At 53.1% G+C, this 16,910-nt stretch overlaps 1 protein-coding gene across 1 annotated transcript; it reads right to left on the bottom strand.

Annotated features, from left to right (window-relative positions):
• Positions 1–725: 725 nt before the first annotated feature.
• SRD5A3 (steroid 5 alpha-reductase 3) lies at positions 726–6,193 on the bottom strand. The gene is made up of 5 exons (XM_068137707.1): positions 5,876–6,193; positions 5,116–5,267; positions 4,177–4,371; positions 3,213–3,335; positions 726–2,406 (listed from the first exon to the last, which is right to left on the bottom strand). Exons 1-5 carry the CDS (start codon positions 6,085–6,087, stop codon positions 2,147–2,149), a joined length of 942 nt encoding a protein of 313 aa, XP_067993808.1. The 5' UTR covers positions 6,088–6,193; the 3' UTR covers positions 726–2,146.
• Between the last annotated feature and the right edge of the window lie 10,717 nt (positions 6,194–16,910).

The raw sequence follows: 16,910 nt of genomic DNA, 5'->3' as shown, positions 1-16,910 counted from the left end.
CTCCGGCGCTCCGCGCTCTCATGCTGGGCGGCGGGGCTAGCCCCGCAGGGCTCCAGGTGAGATCCGGGAGTTGGTGTCGAGCCTCTTCTCTGTCTCCCGGCGTACAGAAGGGGCGGGCGGGGCGGCTGTCCGGCTTTCCCGGGCGAGTCGAAACGCGTGCCTCCTGCGTTCGGAGTTGCCTGCGGGCAGGGAAAGGGCAGCGAGGGAGAGAAAGCAAAACTGCTGCCTGAGAAGGCAGGGAAAAAAAAAAAAACAGCAAAAAAACTGCATGGAAATGGCCCAGGCACGTCAAGGTTGCTGAAAGCCAAGCTATGCGTGACCCGAGGAGGGGACCGTGCCCCCCGGTGCTCTCCCCCTGTTAATATTGCCTGCTGCACACCGGGTAAATGACCCCGCTTCCGGGACACACCCAGGGCAAGGATAGGGATGTGCTGCTCCCCGGGAAGCAATTAACAGTCCAGTAAACAGGACGCCAGTAAGCCAGGAGATACCTGGAGGCAGGCTCAAGGAGCCTCCCCAGTACCACAAAACCCCACTCGTGGAAAGATGAGGTCCCAGGACAGGGTTGTTCAAGTTCCCTGGTGAACTGAAGCTGTAGAAGTGCTGATGGAGAGAGGGCTGCAAGATCCCACAGAAGCACAATGTTTTGTGGGATGTGATTAACTCCTGTTTAGCAAATACATAGCTCAATTGTGGAGAAAAGGAAAATACACCAAGAGAGAAGAGAAAGTGTAATAAACTGCTTTAATTGGTAAGTAGAAAACAGGCTGAAACCACCAGCATCCATCTGCTACATCGTGCAAGCCTGAATCATTCCATTGTCACGAAAAGGACCAAAATATTCCATGGTTAAGGATTAAAAAAACCCAGTGCTGAGTGACATCACCTCCCCACTAAAGAATTGTCTTGCAACACTCATCAGCTACTGGTTTCTGTGTGTTCTCTGCCTCGCTGTTCACTGCATGGGCCCTCAACAGGCTATTCAAACCCCAGCGTAGCCCTGGTTACAGGCACCCTGTCTACCTGCCCCCTCCAGCACATGAGGAGCTCCAGCTGCCCTCATTACTGGATGACAGATGACTCACCCATAGCCAACATTCATTTTCTGCCAAGGTTCTTCTGCTGCCCCCCTGGACACAGAACCTTCCATGACTTCCCACTTCCAGGGATAAGCAATGAGGTGTTCACCAATGAATGAAAAACACTTCAGTGCAAAAGAGATAATGCAGAGAATGGTTCTGTTTATCTCCACTGCTGAGCATGAGTCATTCCCTCCACCACAGCTTTCTCCACCAGTCTTCATGCTTGCACTTCTAAAGCAGTGGCTGGTTTGAATTCTCAACAGGGATGCACAGAAATTTGCCTCCCTCTGAAGTGATTTAAAGAAAAGAGAATAGAGGGGGAAAAAACCCAACCCCCTCACCCTTGAATATGAGGACCAGGCATGGAATACAGCAGTGCAAATTATTCCCTGCACTCTCCTTTCACCACACAGCATTTCACATGTGTGCATTTGGACTTGCTGCACAACAGCAAGTGTCTCATGCAGAAGATGTAATTAAACAGACAAGAACCAATGAACAGCTCTTCAGATTGAATTAAGGTCTCCAGGAAACCTTTGTTTTAGCTTGTATGGTATCACAGAATTGTCAGGGTTGGAAAGGACCTCAAGGCTCAGCCAGTTCCAACCCCCCTGCCATGGGCAGGGACATCTCACACCACAGCAGGTTGCTCACAGCCACATCCAGCCTGGCTGCAAACACCTCCAGGCATGAGGCTTCCACCACCTCCTTGGGCAACCTGTGCCAGGCTCTCACCACCCTCATGGGGAACAACTTCTGCCTAACATCCAAGCTGAATCTCTCCTCCTCTGGCTTGGATTCATCCCCCCCAGTCCTATCACTACCCAACACCCTAAAAAGTCCCTCCCCAGCTTTCTTGGAGCCCCCTTCAGATACTGAAGGCCACAGTAAGGTCTCTCCCAAAAGACCTTATTTCCCCACAGGGGTAACGTGGATGAGATGACAATGATGAGCTTTAAAGCTAGAATCAGAGAGCCTGAGTGAGTTTTACCTTGGCTTCACCAGAGTGCAGATCTCTTACTCCCTTATAGAAAGCATTTCCTGGTTGGCAGTAAAGAGCTGCTCTAGAAAACCAAGGGTATAAATGCTTTGCGATGCTTTGGGTAGGAGCTGAAGTGCTCCTGGTAGAACTCCTGGCACAGAGCAGCAGCCAGTGCCTGGTTAAACAGAACATAGAGCACTACACACCACCAGGTCACGTTGTGCAGTCCCAGCACGATGGCCAGGGACACGTAGATGAGGAGCTCTGCAAAGTAATGAGGGCAGGAAACTCTCTCAAACCAGTCTCCAAAGGGCACACTGTGGCTCAGGCTTACAACATCTCCTGCAAGGAAACAGAAATGATTCAGCTGAGAATCACAGAACTGTTAGGCATGGAAGGGACACCTCACACTAGCATCAGGTTTCATAGTTTCATTCAGGGTTGGAAGGGACCACAAGGATCATCTAGTTCCAACCCCCCTGCCATGGGCAGGGACACCCCACACTAGATCAGGCTGGACAGAGCCTCATCCAGCCTGGGCTTAAACACCTCCAGGGATGGGGCCTTGACCACCTCCCTGGACAACCCATTCCAGGGTTTCACCACTCTCATGGTGAAGAACCTCCTCCTCATAGCCACATCCAGCATCAAACATTTTCACTCCCAACGACTGAACAACACACTCCTTACAGTTGCCAGCATCATTCACCTCCACCTCAGCTGGCAGCTTTGCACTTCTGAATGAAATAAAATAGAACTTCAGGAAAGCAACTTCTATTTTATTTCATTCACTCCTGAATGGAGTAAGATGCCACCCCTGGCTGGTGGTGCAAACACAGAGCAAGAAAACCTATTTTTAGCCCACAAGGAGACAGAAGTGAGGTCCCCAGGGAGTGGCACAGGTTCTAAGCATCAGCATAGAGCTGTCCTTGGGATGCTGGAGGCTAGACCTTCATTTTAAGTTCTATAAAGCCATATATAGAGAGAGAGACAGAGTCCCTGTTCAATCATCTGGTCTCTTTTCAAGCAGCCTCATTTAATCCACTGAAAGTCTTACAGGAGCTGAAGCTCATGTTCTTAGGTGTTAGAAGCTACAGAAGCCTCTAGAAACAAGCAGGAAAAAAACCACTTCAGTAAATTGTTGTTACCTGATTTACTTTTCCTAAGCTTAGCCAGGATCACAAGACATCTGTGCTGGTGAAGAGAGGCCCAAATGTACATCACAACTCCTACAATGTGGTACCAGCAGACATGGACAAGAAGCTCTTCTCCTGAAAAAAATAGGGTTGCATTAATATAGAGCCAGGAAACAACTTCCCAATCCTCCTACACATTTTTTAAACCCTGTTGTCTTACAAAATTCCTGTGGTGAGCCTCTAATTCCAGCTGCTTTTATCTATGGGGCAGCAGGGCAAGAGAGGGGATACTGCCCCTTGGCTCTGCTCTGACCTCACCTCCAATCCTGCCTCCAGCAGAAGGAGGACACAGAGCTGCTGGAGAGAGTCCAGAGGAGGCCACAAAGATGCTCCAAGGGCTGGAGCAGCTCTGCTGTGAGCACAGGCTGAGGGAGCTGGGGCTGTGCAGCCTGCAGAGGAGAAGGCTCGGGGGGGACCTCAGAGCTGCCTGCCAGGACCTGAAGGGATCCTGCAGGAAGGCTGCAGAGGGACTTCTCCTCAGGGTGTCTGCAGACAGGCCCAGGGGGAAGGGTTTGAAGCTGAGGCAGAGCAGGGTTAGAGTGGAGCTGAGGAAGAAGTTGTTGAGCAGGAGGCTGCTGAGCCTCTGGCCCAGGCTGCCCAGGGAGGCTGTGGCTGCCTCCTGCCTGGGGGTGCTGAAGGCCAGGCTGGATGAGGCCTTGAGCAGCTGAGTGTAGCTGAGAGGTGTCCCTGGGCATGGTGGGGAGGTTGGAGGAGCTGAGCTCTGAGCTCCCTTCCATCCTGAGCCATTCTAGGATTGTATGATTGTGTGATACACTTCAAGCCATGCCAGTCAGCACTCTCACAGCTCCTCAGTTAGCACACCTCGCACACAAGCACCTTGCTACCAAACCCCTTGCTGTGATGGAAACAAATAGGAGCAAAACTGCATCTTTGGCTATAAACAGCAGACACTCACCTTTCCTGCTGTTGGTAGGCACTTGGCAGAGCAGAGTTGAGCCAAGGACAATGTAGTAGCCAAGCCCAAAGCAGTACTGCACGCCGTGAATGACGCCGTCGGAGAACACGCTGGTCCAGAGGCACTCTGCCAGCCGCTGACAGCTGTGCAGCCAAAGCAGCAGGAGAGCAAGGAGCACAGAGAAGTGCTCACTGTCTGCTTGCAGATAAAAAACAGCAACTTTGAGACAGGCAGCAGCAATTAAACCCCCTTCAAGAAGGTTATTTTTTTTCCCCCTCCTCATTTTAAGTTCACTGAGCACATCTGTGTATGTGTGGGGAATTGTTTGTGTATGTGAGGCACTGCTGACCACAGCAAGACTGGGAGACCTCACTGCTCTCTACAACTACCTGCTGCTGGTCTCTCCTCACAGGTAATTAGTGATAGAACATAAGGGAATGGCCTCAAGCTGCAGCAGGGTAGGTTTAGACTGGATATTAAGAAACATTTCTTCCCCAGCAAGAGTGGTCAGGGACTGGAATGTGCTGCCCAGGGGGGTGGTGGAGTCCCCAAGCCTGGCTGTGTTTGAAGGTGGTTTGGCTGTGGTGCTTGGGGCTCTGGTTCAGGGGTGAGCCTTGTAGAGTAGGGTTCATGGTTGGACTTGGTGATCCTGAGGGTCTGTTCCAACCTGAATGTTTCTGTGATGCTGTGAAGATTACTGCTAGAAGGTTCTAATGGCACTTTCTGCTAAAAGGACTGCTGAAAGCCACCATATCCATAAAGCAGAGTGATTTCTACCTTGAAAAACAACAAAAGGACTTAGTATTCCAGCAGAGTCACTTGGAGTCTAGTTTAGAAGCAGCTAGGGAATTTGCATGTGAAGAAGACAAATTCAGCACAGGATGGTAGTGCAGCTTTCTGATATTTATATGGCTGCATCATAACAACTCCAATACTTGCCTGTGTCCTCACTCTGAGAATCCCTGCCAAGAGCATGCTGCATGTGCTGGATCCATGACGGAAGAGACCCTCCAAGATACTCAGCCTGGAAAAGCCTGGCCAGCAGAAAGCCATTCCAGAGCACAGAAACCACATAGAAGTGAGTAAACCACCTGTGGGAACAACAAGGGTCTGCATTAATGTGCTCGTTGCTCCTTACTTGGAAGGTTAGCTGCAGCACAGGTGTGCCTGACGTGAGTATATTCCCTTTTGCTCTCCTTATCAATAAGCAGCGAACTCAGGACTCCAGTGGTACCAACCTTACCTTGCTAAGAGAAGAAAGTGTAAAGCACTCATTGCAAAGGTATTCCTCAATCCTTACAACAACCATGGCCTTTTTCTTTATCATTTACACCCCTGAAAAGCACCTTCAGATTACTTGTCTTGGCATTTCCAGCGTTTCCTCAGCTCTAGTGCCTCTTAAACGGGATCATCAACGGGAGCCTCATCCCTTTCCCCTGCCCTGCACAGGGGAGCTGCTGCTCTGCATACCCTGCATATGCTATTTATTTCCCACATCCTTCACTGCATTAATTGCAACCCCAGTGTAGTTACAGCTGCGAATTGCGATGCCAGCGCAGTTAGTTACAGCTGCGAATTGCGATGCCAGCGCAGTTACAGCTGCAGAAGCTCCGGTGGCACACGGCAGGCAGCCTCCCGAGCCCGGCACGGCGGGACCAGGACCGGCCCGGCGAGGCGCAGCCTCCCGCCGCCCGCTCACCTCTTGGGCACCTGCAGGCGGTGCAGCCAGGCCGGCTGCCGCCCCCCGCCGCGCTTCGTCTTCCCGTAGCGGATCAGATCCTGGAAGAAGCCGGAGACGACGTCGCCGTCACCGCCGCCCCCGGGCCGCCACGCCGGGGCCCGAGACAGCAGCAGCGCCGCCAGGAAGGCGACAGCCAGCACGGCCCAGGCGGCGGCCAGCAGCGCCGGCATGGCCCCGGCCCCGGCCCCGGCCCCGGCCCCGGTCCCCGCCCACTGCCGCGGAGGGCGGCCGGGAGCCGGCGGCGGCTGCGCTTCCTCTTCCCGTGCCCGGCCTATGGCGGGCAGGCGAGCCGCCGCGGGGGGAAGGGAGCCTCTGCAGCCGCGCCGGAGCAGTGTTTGGAAGGTTTACCTTCCCAGCAGCCGCTCCGCTCCCTCGCGGCTTTTCGTTCAGACCCAGAGACGCTGAGGAAGCTGCTGCAGGGTTAGCAGCGCTGGAGAGAGACACCAAGGCGCTGCTTCTGCCGTGGTCTCCTCCGGTAACCCAGAAGTGCTTCTGCTGCGGCTGCCCGGGGTCGCACCGAGTTCCGTCTTGGGCGCGGCTTAGTTCCGTGCTTACCGGCCCGCCGCCTCCAGCCTCGGTTGCATCTGTGTGAGGTCCTGAATGCGGAGTTCTGTTCCGGTCATGCCACAGGTTTTGTCATGGCAGGAACGGAAAACCTTCCTTTGCCTTTCCTTTTGCAGTGAAAAGTCAAGAAGCCAAACCCACTTGGCACCAAAGGGGGGTGAAAAATACCTGTCCTCATTCCTCTTCAGGTGCATGCAGGGGTGCAGCTCAAACCCTTCATCAGAGAAAGCAGAGTGTTGCTTGGCAGCTCTTGGTTTATCTGGCCAAATATCATGCAGTCAATTATCTGACTCTCTGCCTCCAAGGAGATACTGAAAGATATTTCAAACGTTCCACAACATAGGTAAGAAATCTAATGATGCTTAGCCTGGGCATAGTTATGCTAGAACTTAGTAACCTGTGGTGGCTTGACCCTGGCTGGACACCAGGTGCCCACCGAAGGTGCTCTGTCACTCCCCTCCTCAGCTGGACAGTGGTGGAGAGAATGCAACAAAAAGCTGATGAGTCAAGACAAGGGCAGGGAGAGATCACTCCCCAGGTACTGTCATGGGCAGCACAGACTCTGACTTAGTTTCATTACCAGTCAAAAGCAAACTATAATAATGAGAAGCAAACCAAAGTCGTACAAACATCTTGCTCCCACCCCTCCTTTCTTCCCAGGCTTAGTTCTCCTTCCCATTTCTTTACCTCTTCCGCCACAGCAGCTCGGGGGGAGAGGGAATGGAGGTTGTGGTCAGTTTGGCACAGCTTGTCCCTGCTGCTGCTGTCTGAGGAGGAGTCATCCTCACTCTTCCCCTGTCCAGTGTGGGGTCCCTCCCATGAGAGGCAATCCTCTATGAACACCTCCAACATGAGTCCTCATGGGCTGCAGTTGTACTGAGCTGCTCCAGTGTGGGGTGCAGCCCTTCAGGAAGGGACTGCTCCAGGAGGGTCAGAAGTCCTTCCAACAAACCTCTTCCAGCGTAGGCTTCTCTCTCCCTCGGGTCCTGCCAGGAGCCTGCTCCGGCAGAGCCTTCCTACACAGTCACAGCTTCCTTCAGGCATTAACCTTCTCTGGCATGGATGAGGTCCTCTACGGGCTGCAGGTGGATGTCTGCTCCACCATTAGCCTCCACAGGCTGTAGCTGGGCAGCCTGCCTCACCAAGCTCTGCTGAAGAAATATTTTCTAGCATCCAGCATGACCCTCCTCTGGTGCAGCTTGAAACCACTGCCTCTGCTCCTTTCTCTTGCCACCAAGGAGCAGAGGCTGCCCCCTCCTCACTCCAACCTCCCTTCAGGGAGCTGCAGAAAACAAAGAGGTCTCACTCAGCCTCTTCTCCAGCCTGAACACCCCCAGCTCCCTCAGACATCTCTCCTTGTAGCCCAGGTGCTCAAGGCCCTTCCCCAGCCTCATTGCCCTTCTCTGGACAGGCTCCAACCCCCCAGTGTCTTTCCTGGAGTGAGGGGCCCAGAGCTGAACACAGCACTCCAGGTGTGGCCTCACCACCACTCTTAAAGACACTGATGACTTTGTCCCATATGGAACTGAATTGTGTCTTAAGCACTTCAGCTGCATCCCTACCAGTTACCAAACCCACACAGTGCCTCCATCAGGCTTGACTGAAAGGAAATGTTTGATGTTTACCAATTAGGGAGTGTAGAGACCCTCCTTGAATTATTTTGACAGGTGTGGCAGGGCTGATCTCTCCTTTGAGCGAGCCCTGCAAAGCAGCACATGCTGAGCTGAAGCACTCAGGACATCAAGAACATTGCTTTGGGGAGGAAAAAACCCAAGACATTGGAGTTCACATCTTCTGCTACAATATCTGTTGGGAGTTCTCCACTTGTGACTGCATAATGGATTCTAATAAATATTCTAAAGTCAGTGTAATGAACATCAAGTTTTGGAGCTCAGCCTAACTCTCCTGTCAGTTCTGTATAACTGAATCCTAACTCTGGCTCTGGGCTTTCATGGCTAATTGTTTTGGGTAGTTAGCAGGAGGTGAAGGTAGCAGGCAGGGGAGTGGACATATGGGGAGGGTGGGAGGGAGGAACAGGTGATGTGCAGGCAATCCCCCATCTGACTCTCATCCTGACCCTATCCCTGACCCTAACTGAATGCCTAGCCCCAACTCTGATCCTGACCCTCACCTAATTGCTAACCCTAACTCTGATCCTGACCCTAACTTAACCCTTGACCCTAACCCTAACTCTGATCTTGACCCTAACCTAACCCTGACCTTAACCCTAACCTTGAGGTGGGTCTCAGTCTCTTTCCCCTGGTAAGAAGTGATAGAACGAGAGGAAATGGCCTCAAGTTGCACCAGGGGAGGTTTAGATTTGGAGATCAGAAGAAACTTCCCTGAAAGGGCTCTCGAACACTGGCACAGGCTGCCCGGGGAGGTGGTTGAATCTCCATCCCTGGAGGTGTTTAGAAGATGCAGAGATGTGGTGCTGAGGGATATGGCTTAGCACCAGCCTTGGTAAAGCTGGAGAATAGTTGGACTCGATGGTCTGAAGGATCCTGGAACACATGACCTACAAGGAGGGCCGAGAGAGCTGGGGGGGTTCAGGCTGGAGAAGAGGAGGCTGAGGGAGACCTCATTGCTCTTTACAGCTCCCTGGAGGGAGGTTGAAGCGAGGAGGGGGCAGCCTCTGCTCCTTGGTGGCAAGAGACGGGACCAGAGGAAATGGTTTCAAGCTGCAGCAGGGGAGGTTCAGGCTGGATGCTAGGAAATATTTCCTCACAGAGAGGGTCCTCAAACATTGGAATGTTCTGCCCAGGGCAGTGCTGGAGTCACCATCCCTGGGGGTGTGGAGCTGGCGCTTGGGGTCATGGTTTAGTGCTGACCCTTCAGTGCTGGGTCGAGGGTTGGACTGGGTGAGCTTGGAGGTCTCTTGCAACCGGGTGTTTTCTGTGACTCAGTGTAATTAGCGCAGACCCTCTGTGGCACATCACATCACATCACGCGGCTCCGGCAACCCTTTTCCCCCTGCTCAGGCAACCTCTCCCACTAGGTGGCGCCAGCGCTCTTCGGGTCCCCCCAGCCGCCCGCCCTGCGCCGAGCTCCGGCGCTGCTGCCCGGCAGAGCCTGGGGGCGGTTCGGAGCATCCTGCCAGCATCCTTCCACCAGCAGCTCACTGTCCCTCCTGGCGTTAGCTGTTGGCACCAGCCGATAGCCGATCGCATTTGTAGGCTTTGATTACAATGTGACAGTTGAAGCGTTTGTGGCCGCCTGTTAGCCTTGAACAGCAAATACTTCTCAGAGCGGTTGGAAGGGACCTTGAAGATCATTTAGTTCCAAACCCCCTGCCAAGGGCAGGGACACCTTCCACTAGCCCAGGTTGCTCAAGGCTCCATCCACCTGGCCTTGAACACCCCCCAGGGAGGGGATATCCACAGCCTCCCTGGGCAGCCTGGGCCAGAGGCTCAGCAGCCTCCTGCTCAACAACTTCTTCCTCAGCTCCACTCTAACCCTGCTCTGCCTCAGCTTCAAACCATTCCCCCTTGGCCTGTCTGCAGACACCCTGAGGAGAAGTCCCTCTGCAGCCCTCCTGCAGGATCCCTTCAGGTCCTGGCAGGCAGCTCTGAGGCAGATCAAGTCTTTACCCTCAGAAAAAAAGAATAAAAAATGAAGCAACTTTTCTCCTCCTGGAATGACTTCTGGAGCCCCAGAGAACTGCAGCTGTGATCCAGAGTCCTTTCTGTTCTCCAGCTGACTCTTATGAACCAGCTCTCAGCATTCAAATGCTCTCTGTTCGCAGTCGCGGGGGCTGCAGGCCAGGGGCCACCGATGCCAGCTCTCCCCGTGGGGGGCATGAGGCAGTGCACACATCCTCTTTGTTTCCTTGAGGAAATGTTGATCCTTCCCAGTTGTGAACTACAAATGTTGCTTCTTACCTTTCTCACTGCCTGCCAAGTTCACTTAGAGCTTTCCCTCTCCAGCTGATAGCCCTGCTCAAACTAAGTGCCCTCCATGGCTTTTATCAGTGTTGCTCTTTCTCCTCTGGCAGGCAGCCGGTGCCCCTGAGCTCTTAATTCTTGTAGTTGAGTCTGAAAGCTTCAAGAGGGATCCCAGGGAAAAGCCTTTATTTTTGAGCCTGTGCCTGAATGCAGCCTGACTCTTCCAGGACAGGAAAACCCCCACAACCCAATCCTTCTTGCAAGCAAATATCTTCTGGCATAGTTGTAAGCTAACATAAAACAATCTCTGGAACGCAGAGGCAGGTGAGCAAGCCCTCTGAGGCTTCTGGCACAGAGTCAGACAATTATTTGCTACTATTAAGGGTCTGAGTTCTGCTTTTGCCAAGCCCTGGGGTTGTATCATGGCCTGGTGCCCTTTGACAAAGAAAGCTGTTAACAGTTCACCCCTGAGGATTTCAAGTCATCTTCCCTGCTCTCATTTTTAACCATAACTTACCTGTAGTCTCGAGTGAAGGTGCCTGTAGCTTTTCATTAAGCTAGCCAGCAAATCAAAATCATTCAAGGGATAATTAGGAGCTTTAGGTAGTTTTCTCTCTTACAAATGTCCTTAGATAATGAGAGGGGGGGTTTGTGTCCTTTGTTTTTTCTTTTCTAATCCAAATGCAGCTTCCCCTAGTAATCAGTTTGCTGTGCCCTGCAGTCAATGCCCTATCACACAATGCCCTATCACACAAGCCCTCAGGTCAGGAAAGATGTTGAGATGCTGGAAGGTGTCCAGAGAAGGGCAACAAAGCTGGGGAGGGGTCTGGAGCGCAGCCCTGTGAGGAGAGGCTGAGGGAGCTGGGGTTGCTTAGCCTGGAGAAGAGGAGGCTCAGGGGAGACCTTCTTGCTCTCTACAACTACCTGAAGGGAGGTTGTAGCCAGGTGAGGGCTGGTCTCTTCTCCCAGGCAAGCAGCACCAGAACAAGAGGACACAGTCTCAAGCTGTGCCAGGGAGATTTAGGCTGGAGGTGAGGAAGAAGTTCTTCATAGAAAGAGAGATTGGCCATTGGGATGTGCTGCTCAGAGAGGTGGTGGAGTCACCATCCCTGGAGGTGTTTAAGAAGAGGCCCTTGGTGCCATGGGTTAGTTGATGAGATGGTGCTGGGTGGTAGGATGGACTCAATGATCTCTGAGATCTTTCCCAACCTGGTTAATTCTGTATTCTGTAAAGACAGCTGCTTTTATTCCCAGGGTGAAACTCCAAACTCTCTCAGATTCCAAGTCAACTGCATTGGCAAGATACTTCCTGGCTGTGCTCAGTGGAAACTCAGGGAAGAGTACAGCTGAACAGTGACTAAATCAAATATCTTAGCACCAAGGCTTCCAAGAGATGCAGAAGTCCCATCCTGAAGCCTGTGGATTCGTGTTTATGAGCTCTGTGCACACATGGGCTGTGCACACATAACTGAGTGTTTAGCCCAGGAGCAGAGCCCCAGCCCTGCACAGGAGCTCTCATCTTATCAGGACTCACTCCTGCTTTCCGTCAGCGACTTGGGAACGCTCACATTTGCTAATTGGAAAGCCAAGGGCAGGCAGTGATCCTTGAGTGCTGGGGACCTGCACTTCAGCAGGAGTTTCTCACATCCCTAAGCACTCCTTTTTGTCTGCTCTGTGATTTATGCTTTCTAGGCCCCAGTGCCTCAGGATTATCTTCCAGTGATTAAAACCAGTGCAGCACAGGTTTGTATTTCAGCCTTTCAAAAGGTACCATTCTGCTGGCTTTCTTGGTTTACTTTCCCACCAGTTCTGGAACTGGGTAGTTTTACCCCAAGAGGCTAATTGCCTGACTCCAGGAATGCTTTAACAACTAAATGTTTTAGCACAAGATCCACCTTGAAAGTACAAACAGAGACCACAGCCTTTCAGACCTTCATGAACGTGCTTAAAGCCAGTGTGAGCGAGGACTCTAAAATCAGAGTCACAGAACTGCTTGGGTTGGAAGGGACCTCAAGGATCAGCCAGTTCCAACCCCCCTGCCATGGGCAGGGACACCTCACACCACAGCAGGTTGCTCACAGCCACATCCAGCCTGGCTGCAAACACCTCCAGGCAGGAGGCTGCCACCACCTCCCTGGGCAGCCTGTGCCAGGCTCTCACCACCCTCATGGGGAACAACTTCTTCCTAACATCTGATCTAAATCTCCCCTCCTCTAGCTTGGATCCACCCCCCCCCAGTCCTATCACTCCCTGACACCCTAAATAGTCCCTCCCCAGCTTTCTTGTAGCCCCCTTTAGATACTGGAAGGCCACAATGAGGTCTCCTGGGAGCCTTCTCCTCTCCAGACTGCACAGCCCCAACTCCCTCAGTCTGTCCTCACAGCAGAGCAGCTCCAGCCCTCTGCTCATCCCAGTGGCTCTGCTCTGGAAGGTGTTCCAGAGGTGCTGCCTGCTCCAGGGCAAAAGCTAGGTTTGAAAAGGATAGTTTCCAGAGTGCAGAAGTGTCTTCCCCCCTCCCCATGTTATCAGTGTTGTGCTGAGTTGTGCCATAACACCAAGGCACAGGCTTCACTCATCTGTCTGCCCATCCTCACGGCCATCCTGCCTTGGGAAACATTTAGCAGCTCAATGAACCTTTAGTGCCCCTGGCCTGTGACTAGGAAAGAAATTCAGGTTCTCAACTCCCAAGTTCACAACCAACAGCTGTGAAAACAGCTGTAGAAAATAATCTGTATGGCTAAACTTAAACATGTCTGGGGGGAAATGAGAGCTGTTTGTGAATATTCCATTGTTTTGCCATTTATCCTGATTGTATAAATGTTATTCTGGCAAATAAACTCTTCCTGATTAACTCAGGGCAGTATCAGAAAGGGAATGTAACAGCCTTGGGGTTTGTCATGAGTAGAAGTATTCACACGTTGCTGTGAGGGGGGCAAGTGGAGGTGAAGGTATGTGCCAGTAGAGTTTGTGCTGGTGGAGTGCTGGTGGACAGCAAGTTCCCCATGGGACAGCAATGTGCCCTTGGGGCCAAGAGAAGCAATGGGAGCCTGGGGTGCAGCAAGGAAAGTGTGGCCAGCAGGGCTGGGGAGGTTCTGCTCCCCCTCTGCTCTGCCCTGCTGAGACCACAGCTGCAATCCTGTGTCCAGTTCTGGGCTCCCCAGTTCCAGAGAGACAGAGACCTGCTGGAGAGAGCCCAACAGAGAGCCAGGAGGATGCTTAGGGGACTTGAGCATCTCCCCTGGGAAGAGAGACTGAGAGCCCTGGGGTTGTCTAGTGTGGAGAAAAGAAGGCTGAGAGGGATCTGATCAATGTCTATCAATAGCTGAGGGCTGGGGGGCAAGGGGATGGGAGCTTGGATCCATCCCTCCCAGTCCTACCACTCCCTGACACCCTCAAAAGTCCCTCCCCAGCTTTCTTGGAGCCCCCTCCAGATACTGGAAGGCCACAATTAGGTCTCCTTGGAGCCTTCTCTTCTCCAGCCTGCACAACCCCAACTCCCTCAGTCTGTCCTCACAGCAGAGCAGCTCCAGCCCTCTGCTCCTCCTCCTGGCCCTGCTCTGGACACCTTCCAGCACCTCCAGATCCTTCCTGGCACAGAGGCTCCAGACCTGGCCCCAGAGCTCCAGCTGTGGTCTCAGCAGAGTGGAGCAGAGGGACAGAATCCCCTCCCTGGCCCTGCTGGCCACACTTCTCTTGCTGCAGCCCAGGCTCTGCTTGGCTCTCTGGGCTGCTCACTGCTGGCTCCTGTTGAGCTTCTCCTCCCCCAGCACCCCCAGGTCCTTTTCTTCAGGGCTGCTCTCCAGCCAGTCCCTGCCCAGCCTGTGTTGGTGCCTGATGGCACAAGAGTAACTCCTGAGCTGGGGGAGGGCACAGAATTGAGTGGCAAATATTTCATCTTTTATTAAATGTCAGGAAAGAGCCTTGGGTTTGAAGCACTTTTGAAACTACACAGCCTCCTCTCCCAGTGGAAACATCCTTCTTTAGCTTCGGTAGACAGCTGGCAGACAGCTGGTGCCACAGCTGGGCAAGCAGGCAGGTACCCACTTCACTGGCATCTGTGTGCATGCCTGGGCAAAATAAAAACACATTGAAAAGTCTGGGAGGGGTAACAGCAAACCCAGCCAAAGGTCATCCACAAGCTAATCACTTGTAGAGCCTCCCCTACAGCTTTGCACTGCCAGGGGCTGCTCTGCTGCTGCCTGGACCAGAGGCTAGAAAAATAAACGTTATGAGTGGGTAGATATGATTGAGGAGTGTGGGGGGTCCCTGGCAGTAAATAATCTCAGCCCCTGTGCTCAGACACTGCAGGCAGCTTGGGCTAACGTCACAACTTGCTCACCAGAGTCATTGTGTGCCATTCAGCAGCAGAGACAGCAGTTAATAAATGTCCTCATTGTCTGGGATCAAAACAAAGCTGAGGTCACGCAGGGCTGGCACTGTGACCTCGGGGGAGATGCAGGCTCTGCTCTCCAGACTGCTGGTTTCTGGGCTCTTTTTATGCAGTCTTGCCCTCATGGGCTTCAGAACTCTTGGGGTGAGAGCAACAGGGTGGCTGTTAGAGCAGTGGGGATGTGTTGCTCTGCCCTTTGTGCCAGGAGCATAGAGCAGTGTGCTGGCTCTGCCATCCCCACAGCTCTGCTGTGCTTCCAGAGATTCCTAGAGCGATTTGACTTGGAAGGGACCTTGAAGACCATCCAGTTCCAACCCCCCTGCATGGGCAGGAACACCTTCCACCAGCCCAGCTTGCTCAAAGCCTCATCTCACCTGGCCTTCAACACTTCCAGGGAGGGGGCATCCACAAGCTACTTGGGCAGCCTGTTCCAGTGCCTCCCCACCCTCACTCTAAGGAATTTCTTCCTCATCTGCAGTCTCAGTCTGCTTCACATACAGAATGTTTCTCCTGCAGGAATAACTCACAGTCCTGAAGCAGTTAAAGAAAGAAAAAAGGAGAGATGAAAACGACAGCAACTTGGACTGGTGTGTGAACAACTTAGGTTTTCCTTTCCAACCACAAAGCCCGTAAGTTCAAGAGGACATACAGCCAAAGCAGGATCACTAAACCTTCCAGCCTGGCTTGTCCTAGCCAATGCTCAGTGCAGTAAGTGACAAACACTTCTCCTGGACTGCTATTTGCCTCTTTTCAGAAGGACCTGAGTGGCTCTGCCTCCTGCTCTCATTGCCAGGGGTGCAGGGAGAGAAGCCCTGGGCATCCTGAATGATGAGCTGCCAGTGGGCTGGCTGGGCCAGGTGCATGAATGCTACTGGCCAAGCAGCAGAGCATGGCACAGCAGAGCTCTCACTGGGCATGAGTCACCCTCCCTGATCCTTCAGACTTAGTTATCTTGCAGCTAACTTAGCTCCCATTTCATGAGCTGCCCCCTATTCAGCAAAGGTTTAAACCCAAGCTTAAGTGGCTTTGCTGAGTGGAGGTGGAGTTAAGCTCAGGACTTTCACACAATCACAGAATCACACAGGTTGGGAAAGCCCCTCAGGGTCACCAAGTCCAGCTATTAACCCTGCTCTGCAAGGCTCACCCCTAAACCAGAGCCCCAAGCACCACATCCAAACCACCTTCAAACACAGCCAGGCTTGGGGACTCCACCACTCCCTGCCCAGCACATTCCAAGCCCTGACCACTCTGGATGGGAAAAAATTCATCTACTGTCCAGTGTAACCCTACCCTGCTGCAGGTTGAGGCCATTGCCTCTTGTGCTGTCACTAATCACCTGGGAGAAGAGACCAGCAGCAGCCTCTCCACAACCTCCTCTCAGGGAGCTGTAGACAGCCAGGAGGTCTCCCCTCAGCCTCCTCTCTTTCACACTAACCAGCCCCAGCTCCTTCAGTTGCTCTCTATCAGATTTCTTCCCCAGGCCCTTCCCAGCTTCCTTGCCCTGCTCTGCCCTGGCTCCAGCACCTCCACATCTCTCTTGTGTTGAGCTGCCCAGAACTGGCCACAGCACTCCAGGTGTGGCCTGAGCAGAGCTGAGTGCCAGGGGACAATCCCCTCCCTGCTGCTGCTGGACACAGCATTGCTGATCCCAGCCATGGGCAGGGACACCTCACACTGCAGTAGGTTGCTCACAGCCACATCCAGCCTGGCTGCAAACACCTCCAGGCAGGAGGCTTCCACCACCTCCCTGGGCAGCCTGTGCCAGGCTCTCACCACCCTCATGGGGAACAACTTCTTCCTAACATCCAATCTCAATCTCCCCATTTCTAGTTTTGCTCCATCCCCCCCAGTCCTATCCCTCCCTGACACCCTCAGAAGTCCCTCCCCAGCTTTCTTGGAGCCCCCTCCAGATACTGGAAGACCACAATTAGGTCTCCTCAGAGCCTTCTCTTCTCCACACTGCACAACCTCAACTCCCTCAGTCTGTCCTCACAGCAGAGCAGCTCCAGCCCTCTGCTCATCCTCCTGGCCCTGCTCTGGACACCTTCCAGCCCCTCCAGATCCTTCCTGGCACAGAGGCTCCAGAACTGGCCCCAGAGCTCCAGCTGTGGTCTCAGCAGAGTGGAGCAGAGGGGCAGAATCCCCTCCCTGGCCC

Source organism: Melanerpes formicivorus, unplaced genomic scaffold (assembly GCF_026170545.1).
Source record: "Melanerpes formicivorus ecotype bairdi unplaced genomic scaffold, bMelFor1.0.p_v2 SCAF_4, whole genome shotgun sequence".
NCBI classification, from domain to species: Eukaryota; Metazoa; Chordata; class Aves; order Piciformes; family Picidae; genus Melanerpes; species Melanerpes formicivorus.
The sequence above is the reverse complement of the archived record's forward strand: the minus strand, read 5'-3'. Positions and strand labels throughout refer to the sequence as shown.

What these genes read in the sequence shown, in the direction of transcription:
- SRD5A3 (XM_068137707.1), bottom strand. Translation starts at nt 6,087, where the DNA reads ATGCCGGCGCTGCTGGCCGCCGCCTGGGCCGTGCTGGCTGTCGCCTTC. An exon ending in CGCCTGCAGGTGCCCAAGAG is followed by an intron (nt 5,268 to 5,875) that starts GTGAGCGGGCGG and finishes TTGTTCCCACAG; the next exon opens with GTGGTTTACTCACTTCTATG. An exon ending in TTCTCAGAGTGAGGACACAG is followed by an intron (nt 4,372 to 5,115) that starts GCAAGTATTGGA and finishes ATCTGCAAGCAG; the next exon opens with ACAGTGAGCACTTCTCTGTG.